We start from the raw sequence: 22,855 nt of genomic DNA on the forward strand, positions 1-22,855 counted from the left end.
GCACTTCACATGACATTTCCCTCATAAGAAAAAACAAGTCTGCAAGAAAGGACTGCCTCGCATCTTGACAGAGAACTGTCACTAGTGTTGTTGCCTAGAAATGAGACAAGGGATGTGAGGTAGAATGTCCCCAGTGGCTGCAGGGCAGTCCCTGTGACCTGGGTGCTGGACAGAAATGTTGTGGCTTATCTAATAAAATATAAGAAAGACATTTCTGTGAAAAAGCAACCACAGACAGCCTCAGCCAACTCGAAATATCTTGATCGATCTGCAATGAAAGCAAACAAAATAATAGAAGTACAAACACTAACAGAAAGCACATTGGAAATATGTTGATCAAATTAATAATTAGATCTTGCATTTTTTTTTAATAATAGATAAAAAATAAGTTTCTAAGGGGTACAATCTCACAAATTTCAGTCTTGTAGATGGAGGAAAAAAAGTGAAAACCCATGATGGGTACCCAGTAGCATTGAACCATAACAGTGAACCTATGGCAGGGCTAAAAGTGGGAATCCCAGTCATCCAATTCCTGCATTTATTCTACAGTCATTATACATTCAAGCTCCTAGCCAGGATGTAATTCATCCTTGAAAGGACAGAAAAAGGAATATCTCTCTATAAAAGAAACCATATCTTTTCTTAGATGATGAAAGTTTAAACAATTTCACAGACAAATTATGATAAAAGATTGCAAATGAAATAATGATCCTTATCTGAACTGCAATTTCCCTTAAATCATGAAACAAAATACCTTTTCAGAGGAGAAATGAAACAGTATAAAGGTTTCTGATTGGTATGCAAATGTGTTTGGCTTCAGATACTAATAGAGAACTACTTTAAAGAGGTGTTTCCACTCAATAAGTATAAGTAAGCCAAACACTGTTTTCCTTCTGCCTCTGCTCTCTGGTTCCTACTTGGGACTTAATATATACTTTTACTTCTTGATTTATCTAGGCACGTGTGTGTTGCTTCTTATTCAATAGGAAAAAAAAATTGCACATATAGTTACCAGGAATGTTTTACTTCATCAAACTAAGTCTAGTCATGCTAGCAATACACTCAGTTCTATTTAGATGAGGCTGCTTTTTTTCTTCCCTTTCATCAACACCAAACAGTTTTAAATGTTGTAGAGAATTCTGAACTCTTGGGTACATGAAAATAAAAAAAAAGTGAAGAAAATAGAAATAATTATTCATTCACCATGTGCTGAAAAGAATAAATTATATCAATGAAGAATTAATTTGCATAACACCTTTAATTTCATAAAGGTCTTTTGATTTGACCCTATGTGCTGAGTGCAGAAGGGTGAAACATGCACAGCATTGCCCATGTACAGCTTTATATCTTTGCTTGGAAGGACATAGGTAAGTGAAAATCAGTTTGAGCACTACCTTCACTGTCTAAACAACTGAGCAAACCTTGAGTACTACTTTGCCTTCCTTCCAAAATTCTAGGTGGCTCAGCTGAATAAACTCAGCTGTGTGTGGTGACAGGCTAAACTTAATCTCTTTGTGAAACATCCTACCCCTGGCTCCTCTAACACACTGCCTTCATCATGTTTAACTCCTGAGAGACATAACTCACACAGACACTGCATACAACAGAGACACTATATACTGGATAATCTAGTCCTTCAAGGTGTTAATGGTGTTTATCCAAAGTCTAAATTCTTTCAAGCTGTCTGTAGAGCTTCTCATGGCTCTGATAAACTTTTAAATTTTATTAGGAATTTGATAATTCAATGTACTTGGTGATGAACAATCCTAGAGACCAACAAATGTGCTTCATTAAATGACTTTAAAATGCATAAAGCTAAGTTACAATTCATTCAATCAAGAAATTTTGGCCACATGCACCCTCCAGAGACTTTAAAATCCTTAAAAAGACAAAAACAAAAAACCAAGGATTTTAAAGAAATCCACACTCTTCATATTCGTGAATAGGTTCAGCTTTACCACCCGTATACTGGTATATATCCTTATTATAGGCCTTCATGCAAAATGTCAATGTACCATAAATTCTTCAGAAATATCAAAACTGTAATTATATGCTATACTCCTGAAAATTTGCTTGTGTTTTGACATGAAATCACCATGCTATCAAACAACCCTCACTCCATCCCCCTTTATAGTCCAGAGTGATAGGTATTTAAAAAAAGCCAGCTGGAAAGGCAGAATCATGGGGATTGAACTACACATGAAGTGAAAATAATTTATTTTGAAGCCCTTTTAGAAAGAGTACATCTATTCAATTTGTTGTCTTCTGTTAAAGCACACAGAAGAGTATCAGAGCAGCATTATCATAACCTACGACTCATACACTGATGCCAAAATAACAAAGGGTGTTAGGTGAAGAGGATCACCTTTGACATTTCATCAGGAGTGCTAAGATTGGATGAAAAATAATGCTGCTAATACCTTTTTCATTTTGCTATAAATATCCCAATAAAAACCTCTCTGGTCTATTTGCAGATAAGTACTACAACATTTTTTATGAGTGTGACTGATGGATCTTCAAGGTTAAAACAATTTTTTTCAGCGATCTATAGTTTCACGTGCTCTTTTTGTGCATTCGGGCTACAGCTCTCAATCAGCTTCTCAAAATTATATCCAAAATAACTCAATAGCACTGTGTGCTATTCAATCAGCAAAAGCAGTCTGCATCCCACTCATTAATTCAAAAATATGATTATAAATAGTATTTTAGAAATATATGTATAATACAAATAGGGAAATAAACTTCTGCCAATACATTTGTTCACACACAATAGAAGCATTAACAGAAAACATTATCACAAGATAACCAACTCAAATAATTAAAGAGAATTCAGAAAAAGAGTAGACACTTATATAGCACCTACATTACATTTAGATGGAGTATTTTCATCTACAGCTAGTGCATATGCAAGATTAACATCCCCTTTGTCAAGTTATTCCACTGTATTTTTTTTTTTTATTATATTAGAAGAATTTGGTGCTAGTCCAGGTTCTAGAGCAAATACCAAATTTGATTATGTAGTCTGTTTCCAGGAAACTCATTTTTTGCTGAAAGACATAATATGGTCATTGGAAATTACTCCATGATCTCACTGAATGATCATAGGTGGTGAGAGCTGAGACCAGAGTTGGAAGACATCACAGAAATGTTTGTGCTTCAAGGGGCTTGTCCAAGAAGAGTTTCATATCCCTCTAGATGGATTATCCTTCCCAAATGGAGATTAAATCCTACTTACTAGTGTATGCAAGGAAAGGGCCACAGAATGGAAAAGCTGCTCTGGAAATCTATTCATGAGCAGAGACCTCTACCAGAAAATATGTTCAGATGAGTCAATTGCTCTCTTTTCCTGATGTGGCTGATTAAAGCAGGGTCTGGATTCAATCTGTCGTTACTCCAGATAGCCCTATCAACTGCCATAAAATTATTTTTCCTCTCAGGATTGCACATGAAATGTTGTACCCATTAAAGAATATCTAAGAGGAGACTTTGACAAAGTCTCAGTTAGCCTTCAACTGGGGACTTTTAGATTCCTCTTTTCAGAAGCATTTTCAGATGCCTTCCTCTGAAGCAGTTGTATATTTAATCAAAGGAAACATTTCTGGTATAAAACCAGTTCTCATTTTTATGAATCTTCTGATGTTGAAACACTCCCTCCCAAGTTTTGTTTGTTACAACTTCTAACTAGGGAAGAGCAAGATGAAGACAAAACTATGCAATTACATAGAGTCAATTACAGATGTTGCAAACTGTGATAGAAGCAAAAGAAATAAAGGATTAATGGCAGTTACAGTAATAACAAAATACCAGCAATCAAATCAGGAAAGCCAGGCTACTAGAGCAGCATAAGAAAAAAAGAGGGATTTACAATTATCTTAGGGGTTTCTTCTCTTCTCACTAAATAGATCTTCATGAAGCAGCAATTTAACCTCCAAGCATTTGAATCAAAGTCTGGCATAAGTAACAGTTCATAAATATTACTTAACTGAAGCAAAATATATGAATAAGGATTTATGCAAACATGAAGTAACTTACTGGGAGTAGATCCCCGAGTCAGGAGCTGTATTAGATTTTCTTTTCCATCTGTTTCATTTTAATGCAGCTTATCCCTCAATATCACTACTGTGGAAAAGCTAAACTTGGCTCAAAAAGGCAAAATAACCAATGTGGTTTATAAATGAGGTGCTCAAGAATTCCATGCACTAAGGTGAAAATACAATGAAAAATTAAATTATATGACTCAAAGTACTGAGGTGAAAATATATTAATGTTACATGTTGGGAGAAGTGGTTCCGTAGAAGTTCTATATATTCATTCACTAACCCTTCCCTATTTTTTATTTTAACATCTTCCTAATTGTTCAGTGTTTTGTTGTCAAAATCTGGGGTTTTTTCATTGAATTCTAGCTATACCTTCTCTTAAGATGAGACAGCTCTAAGTACTTGCACTCTCATTTTTGTCTCTCCTTGGGGCAAGTATATGAGGATAGAACTATCTCAGTATATTTAAGGATTTGCACTCTACTGATAACAATAGTTAATTAGTGGGGGCGCAAAAAACCAAAGAAAATCAAAAGGACAAATTAAGTCAACAATAATTTAGACAGAATATAATTGCAGTACTAATTAGAATAGTTTTCCAGTAGGAATGGATAATTTAAATATGAACAAAACACAGTAATGAAAGACTCTGCTGCCTCAACATCTCTTTTACTTTCCAGTACTCTGTGAATAGAAATGATAACATTACCAGATTTTTTTCCCTATCTATTATTCCAAATATTTTGTTGCATATTTATGATTTATTTAAAGAATGCTCTTTCATGACATTATCAATTTTCCTTTCAGCTTAAATCCCAGGACTACTGCTTTTCAAAACAGAAAGGGTGTTGTTTAAAAATTTATCCTTGAGAGTGTCCCCCAAAAAACCCAAAAGCCAAATAAGTAAATAGCTTCTATATTAAACAGTTCTTAATTAATTTACTAGAATATTTGCACACTTCTTAGTTTCAGTGCATATTTCTAGGGCAACAATAGCAAATGATACATAACATCTATTTGTACAAAGGAATAAGTCAACGTTACTTTGAATAACTCTGATACCTTGCATTTTCATCCCCCAAAATTTGCATATTGTGCTACCATAAACTTGGTGTCTCCTGAGTGTAACCAATGAAAGATATTAGATAAAGATATGGTAATGTTTTCACAATCAGTATGGAGAGACCTTCAGTCTTCCCGTGAATGCAGGTAATTAAGTAATTGAAAAGTTGCAATTCAGTTATTTTCACAGAATTTTTCTTCCTCAGATATTTTGCTAGCATGATCAACCAAACAAAGTAATTAAAAATCTGTTTTTCAATATTATGTACTTAAGAGGAAAAGAATATTAAAAAATACAGTATTACCATAAGGAATCTAGATGGAAGAGCTGTGAAAACATTGATCTGAGAACCAAGAAAATATTCAGTGAATTTTTGAATGCATGTAAACTGGACAAAACTATCTGTCAAGATTGTCAGATTTTTAAAATTAGGCTGAAAACACAGGCAACAAAATCTTTTGCTTGATCTTGAATTCAACAAAAAACCCCTGTCCTAAACCAGAAAGACTTTTGCATAATATTCTATGTCCTTACAATTTGCGAAACGAAACCATTCTGCAAATTTAATCTAGAATTGTTTTAAGACAGTTTTACTTCCTGAATTGCCCATATGGAAAAGGGAAACAAAAGCTCTAATTATGATGACAGAGAACTGAAATGGTACTGTATGAGTAAAATTAAAGTAGATGGTTCATCTGAAGATTTTTGTTTCAAAATTCATAATGATGGCATTAGCAAGTTATTAAATATGAAAATTAATTGAGAATATGATATTTTGTAGGGTTGTTGGGTTGACTAATTTTAAATTATTTTCTGGGTAATGCTTTGCTGCAGTTGTGGCTGTTGCTGTGCATATATTCTTCAGCTGGGTATTTGGTTTTGACCAATGGCTATTTCCCATCTCCAATAGTTCAGTATCAGCCTGAAGACTACAATCAGACAAATCTGTTGGCAAACACCTTCTGAGAGGCAATCACTATGCTTAGTGAAGGAAAGAGAAAGAAAAACAGAATGCAAAGGAAATCACCCCTGATCCCATTCAAGCAGACTGCTGCCCAGCCACTCTCCAAGCAACCATTAACTTGAAAATCACATTTTCTTCCTCTACTCCAGAGTTTTTATGCATGACAATTCCATGATTCCATGCATATTTAATTTTCCCCATCATATTTTTATTCTTGGTTTCAAACCCTTAATTGATCTGGTTTTGCACCTTAAAAACATAATTCTCCAAACTTGCAGTGCTTATGGAAAGCATAATTATATCTCTAAGCACTATCTTGTGTATCACAATTCCTTTTTCTTTGTACAGTGTGCCTTTTCCTTCTGCAAAGAAAAGATGAACACCATTCTGCCAACGTGTACTGATCTGAGGCAATGATATTGCTCACTGATTGTCGGTTCACTTAGTATTTCATATCTTGTAATTTTCCCATAAATTACCCGAGGACGTGCCCCATATTCGTGCAACCAACTATTTGCATGAACCCACATAAACAGCATCGTACCAATGCTTTTCACACTATTATTAACATAAATTGCCACCTTCCTAATATCAGTTCTTATTTACAGCTGACAGGATAGAGGAATTAGCTATGTATAGAGTCATTCTAGATGTAAATCTCCATATTTAATACTGTTTAAAAAACATTTCCCAAGCACAGTATGCTGACCTGTGGTTCTGGGCCAGCGGCAAATTCAAACAGCAAACGAGAAAAATGCTAAAAATAAATTGGAAGGAAAAACACTATGGCACAAATACTGAAATATCTGCAATGTTAAAGAATAATTTTGGCTATGATACACTTAATATTCTACTGACCAGATTGAAATATATTTCCTCTTGTTTATAGAAATTTTCTTCTAAATCCACTAAACGTCAGAGCAAGTAAAATAACAGATTTCCTCTCAGCCCTATTTCATATACTAGGATATGAAATCACTTCCATGTCCAAATTTGAAAAATAAGTTGCAAGCAAAATTTAATCCCTGGTCCTTAAAACTCAATCAAGTTCCTATTTGAGTTGAGGAAAGGACATTTAATTGGCAAATAAACAAGATCTGTACTTTGTTACTTAGTGTAAAAAGCCAGAACCCTATCAAATGCCAGCAATACTTCTGGATGACTGCAGGATGAGGATGGTTGTATTTGTGCAATACAAGAAGTTATTTTCCTCTGAAACATGATACACTTCAGTATGTCTTATTGGCAGAAAAATCCTATATAAATCTATATAATAAAATATAACTCTGGCAATTTCAACTGGCAATTAACTTAATAAAAATAAATGACAATAAAAAAGGCTAGATTCTTCAATAACTCTGATAAAGGTTGTCCATCTATATATAAATATAAATCAAGTAGAAATTATGCAAATGCACTAACTCAGCACAAGTCTGACTGCTGCAACTTGGAACAAATCAATATTGGTATCTAAACATCTTTCCCTTCTGAAAACATGGATTTAGCTAAAGAAACTTCACTGTCAAACTCAGCACAATGTTTAGCCCAAAGACAATAGAAGGAAAAAAAGAACGCAAAAAACTAAATTACTATTTTATATTTTCAAAACAATAATGAAGATATTAATTTATATTGATAGGTTGTGAAATGTAAATAATATAATAACTTGACCTGATGAAGCTGAACCTTTAAAACTAGATTTTAAAAAAATATTTGTTCTGTTTTTTCTTATTCTCCACAGCATTCAGCCAAGCAAAAATAAATTGCTCACACAACCCTAAATCAGCTGTTGTAGGAGACTGCTGGCCATCTGATGGGTGCCAGGTGATGATTATATTACATTCAGCATATAACCAGGATGAAGTAGACTGAGACTTTCATTTTATCTTGATAGCTGAGCAGCCACACAACGAACACAATTTTCAAGCACTACTGTTTTGTGTGGAATCAAAAATGGTCAGACCCAATTGTAGAGCTCTGCATTTCAATATTTTTGAAATTTTCTATAAATATTAGTATTCAATTATTAAAGGTACTTGTGATGCAAACCTTCCAGCTGCTTGATGTTCTTGAGTCACAGGTTTTGATTTAAATTGGAACATGTATTTAAATTAGAGTTAATACTTAAATTGATCCAATGCACTTGGCTGAATCTTCTAAGGAGACTCTAGGAAAGGAACTTCTTGGACTGTGATTCCTTTTTATCTTTTATTTAGACAATTGCATATCAGGGAGTGAAAAGTGTACTGACCTCAAGAGATTATGAAGAGATTTTTTAGTGTATCCTAAAAACAGAACTCAAGAGTTGATAGGTCTTTAAGGGGCTAGTTCAGTTTCAAAGCCACTTAAGATTAGGACATATTTTTAAAAGTTCTATGTTCATCAAAGCAAATGTGGATTTAATGTACCATAAAAATCCTGTAATGTTTTTTTATGAAACTGGAAAGCAGTTAGTTCTAAAGTGTTTTTGAATGAAAGCAATGGCAGCTGGTTTTGCCTCACTGTCCAGGACATGTCCAGACACTCAAAGCCATTTTGTTATTTTTTTGACCTATATCTTCCTCTGCATTCTCAAAAAACTTCATTTTTAAAACACAGCAAATCTCATTAAAGTTATTCAAAATCTGAAAGCAACTTGTGTGGCAAATTGAATTTTCAGTATTCTCCTGACCTCAAGGAAGTTACACTAGATGTGACTTTATTCAATTTAGAACTTTGAAATATTGTTGAATTTTCCAACTGCATAAAGCTATCCAACCGCTTTAAATATTCCATATTTTTATTATTCTTCACCACCTCCATACTTTCTGCATTCCTTCCATGGCCCTCATCTTAATTTCCCCAAGCCAAGATAGTATTAGTGCAATAGTTCCGATTAAACTAATTCCAATTTGAGAACAAAGAAATTAAGGTCAACAATGATCCCCTCAGTATATTTTCATTGGCTTCCAGAAAGCTTTCATCTACTATATACACAGTGATTTGAATGCTCCATCATCTCCTAAAAATTGCACTATTGCTCTCTTCCAAAGCAGCTCTCAAATTCACAATCTCTCTAGAGGACTGCTGATATATAATTTCTATATCTTCACCTACTAAACTATAATCCTCTTTCAATGCCCCCAATATCCTTTAAACACTTGCCCATCTTCTATAGAAGAGTCTGAAAACTATTTAAGGAGAGTAACATAAGCAGACAGAAAGAAGTAGCATCTCAAAACAAATTTTCATAGGTTGAAAAAATCATCAGTGGAAGTAATAAGCCTTCTACACATACTAATAAGAATTATTCAGTTATAAAGCAGGAATGAGAGAAAGAAAAAAGGAATCCAAACATGAACTAAAGAATGCAAAATAGAATGAAGGGGAAAAAAAAGGTGAGAAAATTAAAAATGCAAAAATTAATTAAAACAATTGTTCTCCTTAGTACTGAAGCCATACATTGTAGTTTTTACTTTCTTTTTACAAAGCTACTATTAAAATGCTCATCTAGACTTGAAAATTTAGGCTGTATATTGTGAATATTTTGAATATTCCTGACCTTCTGACATGCCTGTATTTAAGGAGTGATAACTCTTAGATATACTTGAACAACTTTTACCAAAATAGATATATAAAAGAAATAGCATTCTAAACTGTTTGAAAATTCTAATAATAGTAAAATGTATGAATAAAATAGAGTACCAAGGTATGAGGGATAAAACATGACATAAATTTATTAGGTTAAGTTTATAGAAAGAACATCACTCAATATGGCAACAGAAAAATAATTTCCCTTCAATGTTAAAATGATGCATTTTTGTAAATATCTATATTTCAGTAAAACTAAATAATCAGAAATAAACAGCAATTTGTGGTGTTGATAATCACAGGATTGTAATCTGCATTTAAATTTGACACATTTTTATTGCAGTTTTTTTTTTTACTATAGATAATTACAGATATTACAAGTTTCTTCATTAATATAGGAGGAATATTGGGAGATTCCCATTTGCAATTTATTATGAAACACTTAATCATAGACTCTGGCCAATTACTGTGTATTTCTGTAGCCCTATGCACAGACATGCAGGTTTAGGTATCCCCTCTGGCAATCACTAGCATTACCAAGTTTGATACATTTTTCAAAATTTTGTTACATTGTTTTTGTATAAGAAAATAGGCAACAGAACAGGGCCCTACTTTTTCTAGAATTACAATAATCCCAGTCATGACCATTTCTTACATTTCTCTTTAAATAATGAATAAGCCCCTAAAGTGGATTATTTAAAAGCCAGATAGATAGAGAAGACAGAAAAAGTTGCTTGCTGTAACTCCCCTTCAACTTTATTCATGAAACTACTTATTAATTACAGATTTTGGTCTTTGATACAGATCTAAGGAAGTTATTACTTGCTTTCTTGGATAAGTATTATACCAGGAATACACTTTCAAAATGTTCTGTGACTTGCAAACCTGCTATTCCTTCAGTTTGCAGGATTGCAAGTGATTTAATAAAAGCTTCAGCAAAGTGAAAGATATTCCTCCTCCAAACCATGTGCATATGAGAGAGAGAATGCACTCATGTATGCTATTTTCTATCTGCCAAACCTGTTGCACAATGCAAAGAAATTTTCTGTGGCTTTAGAGAGGGCTTGTAGTACCCTCCAGCAGAGCTGAATAGACCTAAGAGCTCGTAGCATCCTGCCCCAGTACTCACTCCAGGGCATGCAGGTCCCAGGAACCCTGACTGCAAAGGAAAGGTACTTTCTGGAGTGCTTATCTGCTTTGGTCCTTCTTTAATCCTCATTAGAGAATCTATAATTACTGTTATGCCTGCCTGTTTACGAATGTCCACCCATTTGCCTTGGAAGGATATCCCAACAGGCTGGATACAAGGTATTCAGGTTGCTCAGGGCATATCCAGGCTGTATTTGGAGAGCAAGGCTCTGAGAAGCAATGCAAATGCTCCTTGCTGTCAGTGGTACTCTCCCTGAGTTCATAGGCAGAGCCAACCTAGAGCCATATGCCTGATATTTGAGAGCTCCTTCTATTTGAAGTCGATATATTTTATGAATTAAAACACTTGTTTAAATTGACAAGAGAGCAGGGAGACTTATAAACATGAAAAATGACTATTTGAAGATGCCACACTTTACTGATGAAGTAGAGAGACACTGGGAATAAAATAGCAGCAAGAAGATGCTCACCACACTAGTCTAGTGAATTTCAGTAAGGTCCATGTTTCTTCCATTAGTGCTTCAGTACAATTAATCTGAGAGAAATCTCAAAAAATATCCTGAAGTAGGAGAGAAATAATTTTAAAATTTGTTTTGATCCCGCACAACTTATTTATTCATGATTTTGTTAGCGAGCAAGAAAGCATTGCTATTTTTCAGTCACTGACAAAGATGAGAGGCTATTCTATTATCATCCCTCAGTCACAACTCCTAGCAAGGATTACAAAGTTTGAGAGATAGAGATCCTTTAATACACTGAACTGAGAGGATATTTGTTGTATGCTTATTCTTAAAATATAGATAGACAGTGAATTCTTGATGAATAGGTATCTAATGAAAAGATTACTGAAGACAGCACAACAGTCAAAAAACTACCAAGCCTTTTTTCTCTCTAAGCTTTTGTTCATATGGTTGTACTACACTGAATAACGTTAAATCTTGTACTGGAACATGATTGTGAACAAAAGAATTTGCCATTAGGCCAAAAATCAATGTCTGTAATAATCAGAGCAAGGGTCAAGATATTTTACTTCAGTGAGAGTAGTTTGCTCTTTGCTTAGCATGGTAAAGGTTGATCTGCATTGAGCACTAAGCTGTGGTCAGCAATCCTCTCATTTCCTCAGTACTGCTGCATTCCATGACACTTTGCACAGAAAATTTTAAACAAACAAAACCAAATTCAAACAAACCAAAAACCTCTAACATTTGGAGATGTTTTTACTTGTGGGTGAAAAAAATTGGCATAATGGCACAGAGCATCATTATACATGGATTATCTTATATCTTTGACAATTTTTTTGCCCAGTTTGCAATTTCAGGTTTTCCAAAAAAGAAATTGGTTCAGTATCTCTTCCAACCATTCTTTCTACTTGACACAGCGCTTTGCAAAAAAACCGAAAATGACAAAAACAGAGTCCATACCATAGGGCACAGATGATTAAAAAGAAGAGAAGCTTTGATCTCTTACTCCTGTGTCATTCTACAGTAGCACCACTGTAAATACTATTAAGATTTTACAAAAGCATATATTAAATCAGATTATGTTACAAATATCAGAGGTAGAGACAGAAAGAGACATCAAAGAGGAATGAGCGGTGAAAAGAGAAAAAGATGTTAAAAGAAATGTTGAGATGGACCAATGTTATCAGAAAACAGATTATTTATTCTTGAGGTGATGGGAGAAAAGATTCCCTTAAATGATACATAATGTTCCAAAACACAAATCTTTTTGCAAATACAATTTAATCTTGATACAAACACTCATTACAGCCATGAATTTACAGAAGTGCTAGGTCATTTTAAAAATAGCTTAACAGATATTAAATATATCTTGAATTGATGAATTATTAAGATCTATACTCTAAGTAACATGTATCTAATTAGACATCTGTAGTTTAAACAAAGCATCGTTGTTGCTGTTGTGTAAATACACAGGATCTTAAAAGGCTACGTGTGAAACCCCACTATTAGCTGTGGAGAATATTTTCTTTACAGAGTCCATGTTGACTACCAAAATATTCCAAAGCAATGTACACTTCCAAAGCAAATGAGTAAAATATGTCCTTTCCATGGTAACTAAGACAGCAGCATGCACTAACTTGCTGCTGCTTTCTGAAATGGGTTATAGTGCAGCTACTAAATTGGTAACTGCTTCCAAATCTTTAGTTGCTGTTTCTGAAAAGCTGGACTGTATTTCAATCTTTTTCATCTTGTTAGCAGCTCTATCTTTATCATTGCACTGGACAACAAATACCCAGATTCAGTTTAATTTCCACCAGTAAAAATGTTAAGCATCCTTCCATCTTTTTTTTTTTTTTTCCCTGAAAATCAGCAGATACACTTTTCCAGAAAATATGGTTATTGATTTTTTTATCAATAAATCCTATTAATCAAATGAAGTATTTTTCCCGCTTATTCTAAGAATCTTAGAAAGTGATCATGAATAATTTTTGCTGGCAACACAAATTTCCTGGAAACATAATTTAGTGTCCATATGTCTTTTCAATACGGTGTCTATCTTATGGAAAATCAGAGTGTAATTAAGCTTTTTGTCTTCTCACATCGAGTAATCTCACATAACAAAGTATTTCAAAAGGTGGATGGGAAAAGGATCTTGTTGAAGTTATTCCTTCTAAAAAGAAGGAGGTCATCTCCTTTTATATAAACACCTATATGGATACAGATCTCCACAAAGAAATCTGCAGGTACCTATGGCATGTTCAACAGGCACATACAGGCACAAAAGTTTAAGAGGAAAATGAACTCTCCTCCCCCAGATTATAGTGGCAATGATGCTGCATGAACCTGATTTTGTAATAGGCTGCACTTTTCTCACACTCCCTTTAAGCTTTAGTAAATCCTAATGCTGTCCTCATATACACCCAGGCAATGTTGGCATTGTTTTATCAGTCACAAATATATATGGACAGTGTATGAAGTAATTGGAGGCATTTCATGGAAAGAATATAAATTACAAATAAAACATGGAAAAGCAGAGAAAATGCATGTGGAATTATTCACAGGGTGAAAAGGGGAAAGTATTTCAGGCACTCTGTTTCAGGCACAATCTGGAAAAACATTTTAATAGACTGATTTAACAAATAACATCTAGCATGAATACATAAAAAGTACAGTAAAAAAAATACTCCTGGGATAAGATGTGTCTGGGGCGGTTCATACCTGAAAAGGTCACATGTATATTAATAATCACACCATATCCACGCTTCATATTGTTTGCATGCATTCTTCTGTGTTCCAGAGGTTTACCTGAACTCACTAGGAAAAGCCTGTATGATATCAAGGGTGGGACCTGGCAACATTACTAACCACAAAAAACAATTCTTTCAAAGCAGTTCCAGACATTAAACTGATGACTGTTTAAAAAGGGTAGAAATCCTTCCAAATACACAAGTTACAGCTCAATGTCCCAGGCTGTCAGGGTAGAATGCAGGAAAGCCTAACTCTAACCTTCAGAAGAAGGGTAAAAGCCCCAGCCTCAAGAAATCAAACAGCACTGCCTCGTTCATGAAAACAGGGCAGGCAATTTTTTAATAATAGTTGAAGCCTTGTTATCCTATGATACAAAACAGAGCAATTAATGAAAAAAAGACAAAGAGAAGACTATAACACAATAGGGAATAGAGTTCTGTTTTATGCACTAGAAAATGCCATTTTATTTGTGTATGTATAACTGTAGTATTCATATAGTTCTTTCATTCCTCTCAGGAATGAGAGTGAAGAAAGAAACATTGGATATTTTTACCGTATATTTGCATAGGAAAAATATACTCAGGGTACTGAAAATGCATTTAGGATATGGGTAAGGAGAAATTCTTGACAAGACACACAATGATGCACCATTGCATCACCCAGATACATTTTGTCTGAGAAATGAATAAACTAAACCATTTTGGTCATTTACCAGGAAGGATAACTTTTCCCCAAAACAACCTGGGTTTGTGAGAAGCAATGTCTGTGATCATTTCTGTGAAACATTACCCATGAATGGTTCCAAACAACTTTTATAAAACATGACATCATAAAAGCAGTGGGGAAATTATTGACTTCCTCTAACTTTATTTTAAGAAATAAGAAAAAAAAGAATCTTTTCCCATAATAGGTAGATCACATTCACATAGAGAGAGGGTATGAGAAACAATTGGTTTGAAACATTCTGCTAGAATTGCCAAGTTAAAACTCATATGCATAACTTTTTATTGAAAAGGCATAGCAAAAACCACATAGAGTTCACTGCACTGAAGTTACAATTTCCATAGAGGTTTTCTAATATTCACAAGGCTCTTAACAGCTACTGCTATTTCTAACAAACATCAAAGCAACATGTACCCTTTTCCACTTTAGTGATACTGGATTAAATTTAATTCCTACAGAACAACAATGAAAACTTGGAAAATTAGCAGAAATAGTTCATCAGCTAAAAGAATGAAGAAGATTGAGTAAAATAAGGAGACTCAGTGATTAAAGTATCAGAAAAACTCAAAGAAATTGGTAAGAGACAAGCAAAGGGGCAGAGCAAAACAGAGAGGGGTGTATTAACAACTGTCTGGAAAAAAATTACCTCAAGATAATAATTTATTTGTCTACCATTTACCTAAGAGGACTGATGTGTATTTAATGAGAAACATTTAGCCTATTCATTATTTTGTGCTTCTGTTGTATGGCAACATAATGATGACTAATGGAAAAATAAATCCCCAAAAGCTAATGGCTTCCACTTCTAGAAGAAGAGCATGTAGATCACAGTGGAGCAAGGTTATTGTTTCTGCTATCCTTGTGCTTTAAAAATCACTGGAAGTTGAAATCAGCTTTTCTAGAACATTGAGAAGAAGGGGTCAATCAATATTATTAAGGCTGGACGACATACATGACAGCTTAGGGACATGTTTTCTGGAAGAAGATTGAAGACAGAATGATGAAGCCAGAGCAAGTTTAGAGAGACTTCCATTCATCACTGTAGTACTGCAGAAATCCCATTCCTCCCTTAGACTCCTTTTCAAAAACTCCTGTTAAGCAGGAATTATATCTTCAACTAGCACTCTAGATCAGTTAAAGTTCATAAGTTCATTAAGTTCTGGTTTGGATGGCTACTGAGGAAAAATAGCATATTGCAATTTTAAACTTTGTTTTTATCTCAGTCTACACATAAATCTTACTTCCTACTGGTATTATGATTGCTTTATTGTAACTGAAACAACCAAACATCAAATTGAGTTTTCTATTTCACCTGTTTAGCTCCTAAATTCATGAAGCTCTTGTCTCATTTCCTCCAGAGACAAACAGGCGTGAAACAGTAATTCATGTACTGCAATAACTTTGCTATATGTTTTTCATATGCAGCCTGCAGGCACAGTGAATAGGAATAAAAATTGGAACAAAACACCAACAGATCTTGCTCTGTTCTCTGTATCTATACTTTTAGCTCCCACTCTCTGATTATTTGTTACAGTTCTTATGGCTCTGGGAAATGACAGACACAGACACTATGAATGCAGCAGCCCATCTCCCTTCAGGGTTTCATTCCCAGGGTGAGAGGAAGGATGGCAGAATCAGCATTCTGTTCCCTCCCCTCTTCCTAGGCAGAGATCAGTGGTTCATGGAAAATTTCATACCAAGGAAGTCACAAGTGGGTATTATTAGGGAGTCTCATGAAAAGAGTGGATGAAGGTGTACAATTTTATTAACTAGCATTTTGCATTCTATGAGTATATTGCATCACTGCTCTCTGTATAATTTTGTTTCTTACAGCAAAGGCGGGAAGCTCCTTTCTATGAGAGTAAATTGATACTATATATTGCACTACCTCTTTCCTCCTTGTTAACCAGTGGGCACAAAAGGACTTTCTTCCACCTTCAAGCTCCTCTTGGCAAATAAGGGAAATGTCCTATCACCTCCCATATCAGCTGTAATGTAAATGGGCACCAAGAACCCCAGAAACAGACAGTTTTCTGCATGTCCTCAGTACTAAACATATTATTATCTTCTCAAAATGTATGTTTCCAAGGGAACAAACAGAAAAGTAGATATGAGAAGTGCAATTTTAAAAGAAAAAAACAGCCCCCAAAAATCTGCACGTTAGTTTTTTTTCAAAGTTACATATATTTATGTTATTATGTTGCAATTATGATCCATGGACTTACTATTTCATTCATTTATTAACTGCCACAGTTGCCAAGATTAAGCCTCTATCATGATAATAACTTCATACTCACAAAGGAATTACTATTCTAAATAGACAATAAGAAACATCAATCTCACGCTTCACAAAAAACAAAATCAAAAACCAATAAAACCTGAAACAGTCAGAAACCTGTACCAAAGTCAGGAGCATAAAGGCTGTGAAACAACTGCAGCCACTGCAGGATCCCTGCTTGAAAAGAGTTTCCTCAGAAATTTATGGTGTACCTATAATTTTGCTGTTTCTTGTGGTAACATAGTGCTTTTTCAGTACAGGTATCTGGTTTCGTATTTCCTTAAGAAAGTCACCAAGATATCTTGACTAATTTTGTTTTTTGGATAATCTTTAGTGAGGCTTTGAAACAGACCCCTAGGTTTGAACATAATTCAAAACATATTGGGCTGCAAGTTCAAAACAAAAAGCCCCAAAGCCAAAACAGTAAAGACAGAAAATTGCATTTCCAGATAGCCTTTGCTGATTACTAGACAAGAACTGTTTATTCAGCTTAGAGCAGAAAATTGAACCAGATGACATTCTGCAGTACCTTCAAACCTGAATTACCCTATAGCCTTATGAGATTCCTAGGTATGCTTTCAGAAGTCACTTATGACTTCATTTACAGGGAACTTATTACTATCTTCCTTCAGACTAAGTAGAAAGGCAGCGGCATTATTACCTGTAAAATCACCCCAATCCCTCTTGTCAGCAATGATTTTAAACTGTTTGCTGGGATGTGAATGTTACTTTGCTGGATGAAAACTTATTATTAAGAAAAATAAGATATGAAACAATAAAGTCTATAAGTCTAAAATTAATAACAGAAGAATGAGAATTCTTAGTTTGTACAGACTAATTTTATATATCCCTCTGAAATCACATGACAATGAGATTTCTTTGGGTGCTGTACCTCCAGCCAAAAAAAAAATCACGACAAAACAGGCTTATTAATATGAAGGTTTCTCTCAAACACAGAATTTTGATGTATTTTCTGTTTCATATCAAAAATGTTATTTAAGCTACTATTAGCAGCAGAATCAGTGGAATTGCATATATCTATACCTTGTCAGGAAATGCCACAACAATAAGCAGCAAAAGCTGTAGTCCACTTGCAGCTAATAATTACCTGTCATTAATAGATCAATAAACAGCTGGAGTCCTGATTTGTTTAAATATGTTAACTGAGCAATTTCTCCCTGGGAAGGAACCATATTTTAAAATGACAAAATTCACAAGAAACAAAAAGTGAAAAAGTTGAATTGCTTAACTATCTTCTCAGTTTTCTCAGTTCTCTTTGATGCACTTTAAAACAAAAGGACCTTTCTATCCTAAGTGGTTTTAAAGATCTGAAACATGTGTGAGTAAAGGTCAAGGCCACAAACACTATCCTGATCCCATGATGCTAATAGAGGTTTTACTGTTGGCTGCAATACTGAAGAATATTTCTCAGAAATATCCCTGAGAAGTACAAATATTTTTTCTTCTTTTTTTTTTTTTTTTCATTTCTTTGTGTGGGAAATGTACTGCAATGATTTATATAAAAAGCTCAGTGGTGGAAGATGCCACATGAGTTCTTTGAGCTGTGCTGTGAGATGAATAGGGTGACATAATGTATTCAACAAATATGGCAATCCTCCAGAACACAGAAAGGTATGAAAAATTATTTCCTTAGTTTAGAAAGCATACACTGAAGCCAAGAACCCATAGAAAGAAAATGTATTGGCCTCTTTCCCACTAACACACAAATCACTGTGGTTCTATGTGTACAAACCATTACAGGTGTTATGCAAACACTGCAGTGTGATTTTTTGTTACTGTCTAGGTAGAAATAATCTTTGTAGCTTCTTTCTCTTGCATAAAAGGAAAAAAAAACCAAACTCACATTACAGAACATCTCTTGAAACTCACTTTCTAGACCACAAACAAAAGGCTTATAAAGAGAAATTTCTAAGAGAAATTATTTTTCCATATAAAAGGGGAAAATATGAAGAAGAAGATACCTACAAAGTATGCTCAAAATTTTCTAAGAACATTTAAAAAAAGTTATTATTTTGAACTGCTTTTTTCTTAAAAGAAAAAAGTCAGCGAGTTATTATTTTGTGTGCTGCTTAATTGTTCTTTAAATCTAGATGCTAAACACCTGAAAATACAGCATGCGTTTATTTTATTATAATATAAACATATATTAACAAATACAAATTGGTCCTGAAATAATAGTCTTATACATATCATACAAGAAGAATCTAACACTGCACTCTGTGCAGACTATGAGCTTTCTAAACACAATATTTCCAGGTCTATTATCAAATAAATTTGCCTTCTAAATACCTGCCAAAGCTACATTCATATACAACTTTTCTGAAGCATTTGCAAGCAGGGAGCTTGTATCCATCAACAGAATCTAATAAGAACACCTCTAGTTTTGAACATGATTTAGGATTCTGTACATTAAGGCTCAAGAAGGAAGAAATAATTCTCCACATTGCAGGGTCTCTGTGATATGCTAAATTAAGCAAAATAACAGCAACAGAGACAAGCCATGCATTAGAAATAGTTAAAAAACAGCAGGGAGGATGGAGAGGAGTAACAAGTATCACAGTGTATATTAGCTAATGGAATGCTTATGGAAAAAGGAATAAGATACACATGCATTCCAAATTAATACTTATCTATAGCACCATAAGAAGATATACAAAAAAATTTATGAGGGAAACAGCCTAAAGTATAACACTGTAAGCATGCAGCCACTAAATTAATCTGAAATGCATTTGAATTGCTCTTATCACAATGAACTCAATTCACAATCACAAAAATGTTTTATGTTTCCACTTAGAAACCAGTTTTCCCTTAAGATCTATTCAACATCAAAATCTATCATACACAATTAGAGCATATATAAAGTACTTGCTGCATATTAATAGAGCTTTTAAAATTCAATTCCTTCTTTGTGTGCTAGTTCTGGAACAACTAATACTTCTGTCTTTATTGGTTACAGGTAGCATTTTTGGAGGAGGCACATACAGAAGGGGTCTCTTTTCTAGTAAAACTACACAGCAAAAGAGGACTCTTATACTTAATCTACTTGTAGATATAGCATATAATTTCTCACACAATAGCAGTACTGACCATGCCATTTTCTACAATGTATAAGGCACCTGATTACCCACAAATGCTCTGCATTTAAGAAACTGTTTCAAAAGTGTTAGCGGAAAAATTCTAACCTTCATTCAACCAGTGCCCTTGCTGACTGTAGCATATGAAAGCTGACAACCAGAAAAAGATGATAAAGTTCAAAGCAATTTTTCAATGCCTCTATTGATTAAACTTTAAAAGTTACTGTGTTTACCGAATGCCACCTGCTTTAAGGAGCAACAGATCTGAGAGGAGAACACACAAACACTTGTGCAATACCAATCATTTTAGTAGCAAGCAAACAGGCAAGTTTTCTTAAGAAAATAATATCTTCAGTATTTTCACCCTCTTTGTCAACTTTAACAAAGGAGAATAAAGAAGTATGTTCAATGCTGGACTTACCTAACAGAAATACCTGTAAAATGGTTGAGTTAAAGCTCTTTAACACTGTATTTAATGCCTATCCCATTCTCAGCCTACCTGGTGTATTCAGCAGCCGGGACATTTTGCAAGAATAGGAGATAAACTGCTCACAGTATTCAGCACTACTGGTAATGGCAGAAATCTGGTCCATGGTTGCACTGTAGTTAAGCTGCAGCACAGATAACTTCTCTGGGCTGTTGCCTCCCACAGAAGTCTGCATTTGCAGGTCATGGTACACAGTTGTCCATACTTTATCCTCTGAAAAAGAGGGCAAGAAAGACAATACAAGAAGTGGTAAGAGACAGACAGTGGAACTGAGTACAAATAAATTTAGGCCTTTGACAAAAGATAAAAGTGTTCTGCAAGATATCTGTTGATATTTGGTAGTGGGGAAGGAGGGCACTGCACATGAAAGATCATTATGTGACAGCATAGTTCCAACTATGAACTGATGAAGGGAAGAAACTGACCCCCTTTATGAAAAGATACCAAATATACCATGTGAGAAGTCTTCCTTTAACAACTGATGCTTACAGTTACATTTGGAACAAATAAGGATTAACTTTGATTAGAAAGGCAGAAGCCTGATGCCCTAAAGATTCAAAGCTTTTGTGTGAAGAACATTCACTGTGCATGGTAAATTGCTGTGGGCTGGAGAGAAGCACTGCTTTAGTAAAGTAGTAGTAAAGTAACAATAAGGATGCACCAAATTCTCATGTGACTACACATGTAGCAATAAACACTGAAATTTTTTCCACATTTTTTACCCAGGATGTGTTCTTGGGGAAAACAAAATTACTGCTTATTGAGACTTAAATATTTTAAAATAGCAGCATCATATAACTTTACTGATTTTGGTTATGGTATAGATAGCACCGTAGGAACTAATTGAAGTAGAATGGAAGTAAAAATTCTTCTGTTTAGTTGCAAAAAGGCACAAAAAAGGAGGAAAGACAATTTCAAATTTTTTGATAAGAAATACAGCAATACTGGCCAAATCTCAACACCCACAATAACGTCTTTTTGCAGAGTCATGCAAAAACTGTGTTATATACACCCCAGAACAATGTCTGTATGCATCATATTTCTTTGAAGTACTGAACAGCAAGTCACTGTAAGGTTACTGTGAACCATTTGGCAGTAGTTACCAGAGAAGATTTAAGATGAGGTATTATAATAATGAAACAACACATTCCACACACTTTTTATAGCAAGCTTTGTTGAAGTTGGAAGGTAGTTTAGAACGGAAACAAAGACGAGGCACAGAAACTTTGCTGTTATAGATCAACCATTTATTTTTCTTAGAGGGACATTCCACTAAACCAAAATGAAAAAAAAATATTATCTGAGCAATTCAGGGCTTCAGAATGAAAAGTATGAAGATTCAGTCAATACTGTTGATACTGTCTTCCTGTAAGAGTGCTATTCTATCACTTAGATGTAAAGAATTTTTAAAATTTAGGTTGACTATATACCACTCTAAAAATCCACTATCTCAGCTGATATGTACTACTCATATTGTGCATCTCTCACAGACAAAGGCTGAAACAGGTGTATTATGTTCTGTAAATAAACCACAGAAAATTCTCTTTTCTCTACACATTAACCTGAAACACATCACCACAAAACTTCCTAGAAGTGAATTAGATTTTGTCAGTAATATTTGTCATGTAAGGTTCTTTCATATTTTTAAGTTGTTTTTGTGTTTTTCTTTTAATTTTTCTGCCTTATATATTTCTATCCCCGAGGGCAAAGTCAAAGAAATCTGTCTTGGAATAAAAAATGCAGAACCTTAAAACATCACTAAGAATCTATTCTGGTGCCTTAAACTGGGTTGTAGGAAAGCCCAAATTACCAAATGAGTCAGGCCTTTGCCCCAGCTGTTCTGTCAAGCAACACCACTGACCACAGTTGTCCTTCAGAGATGCAGAAACAAAACACACTCACACTGCTAACTTTGCTCTATTTATCACAAATAAATCAGAGGTCACAACAGACTCTCCAAGGAGATCACCTGGCATTTTCTAAGTATACTAATTCACCTGACAGATGTGCCTTCCAGCGATAAAACCCATAAAATGCAGTGCATTGCAGTATGTTTTCAATTCTTCTATGTAAATCTCTTGCCTGTTAATGCAAATTTCAGTAATTCTAAAACTTGTGGCCTGCACTTCGATATTACGTGGAAACACTTTGCTAAAGTGACACACACTCAAAAGTGCTTCAGTACGCTTCACCAAGTTCACAGGAATGTGCTCACATACACTGATGAGTTTTGGTGCGACCCAGAATAAAGATAGCTCTCCACATTATGATTATCCTTAT

The 22,855-nt window shown here is 34.5% G+C and overlaps 1 protein-coding gene across 2 annotated transcripts in view; it reads right to left on the bottom strand.

Annotated features, from left to right (window-relative positions):
• CNTNAP2 (contactin associated protein 2) overlaps positions 1-22,855 on the bottom strand; it is a 1,027,622-nt gene that overhangs the window by 284,643 nt on the left and 720,124 nt on the right. For both annotated transcript variants that reach the window (XM_072924024.1, NM_001193337.1), the window contains 1 exon segment: positions 20,588-20,788. In XM_072924024.1, coding sequence (XP_072780125.1) covers positions 20,588-20,788 — 201 coding nt within the window.

This window comes from Taeniopygia guttata, chromosome 2 (assembly GCF_048771995.1).
Source record: "Taeniopygia guttata chromosome 2, bTaeGut7.mat, whole genome shotgun sequence".
Lineage (NCBI taxonomy): Eukaryota > Metazoa > Chordata > Aves > Passeriformes > Estrildidae > Taeniopygia > Taeniopygia guttata.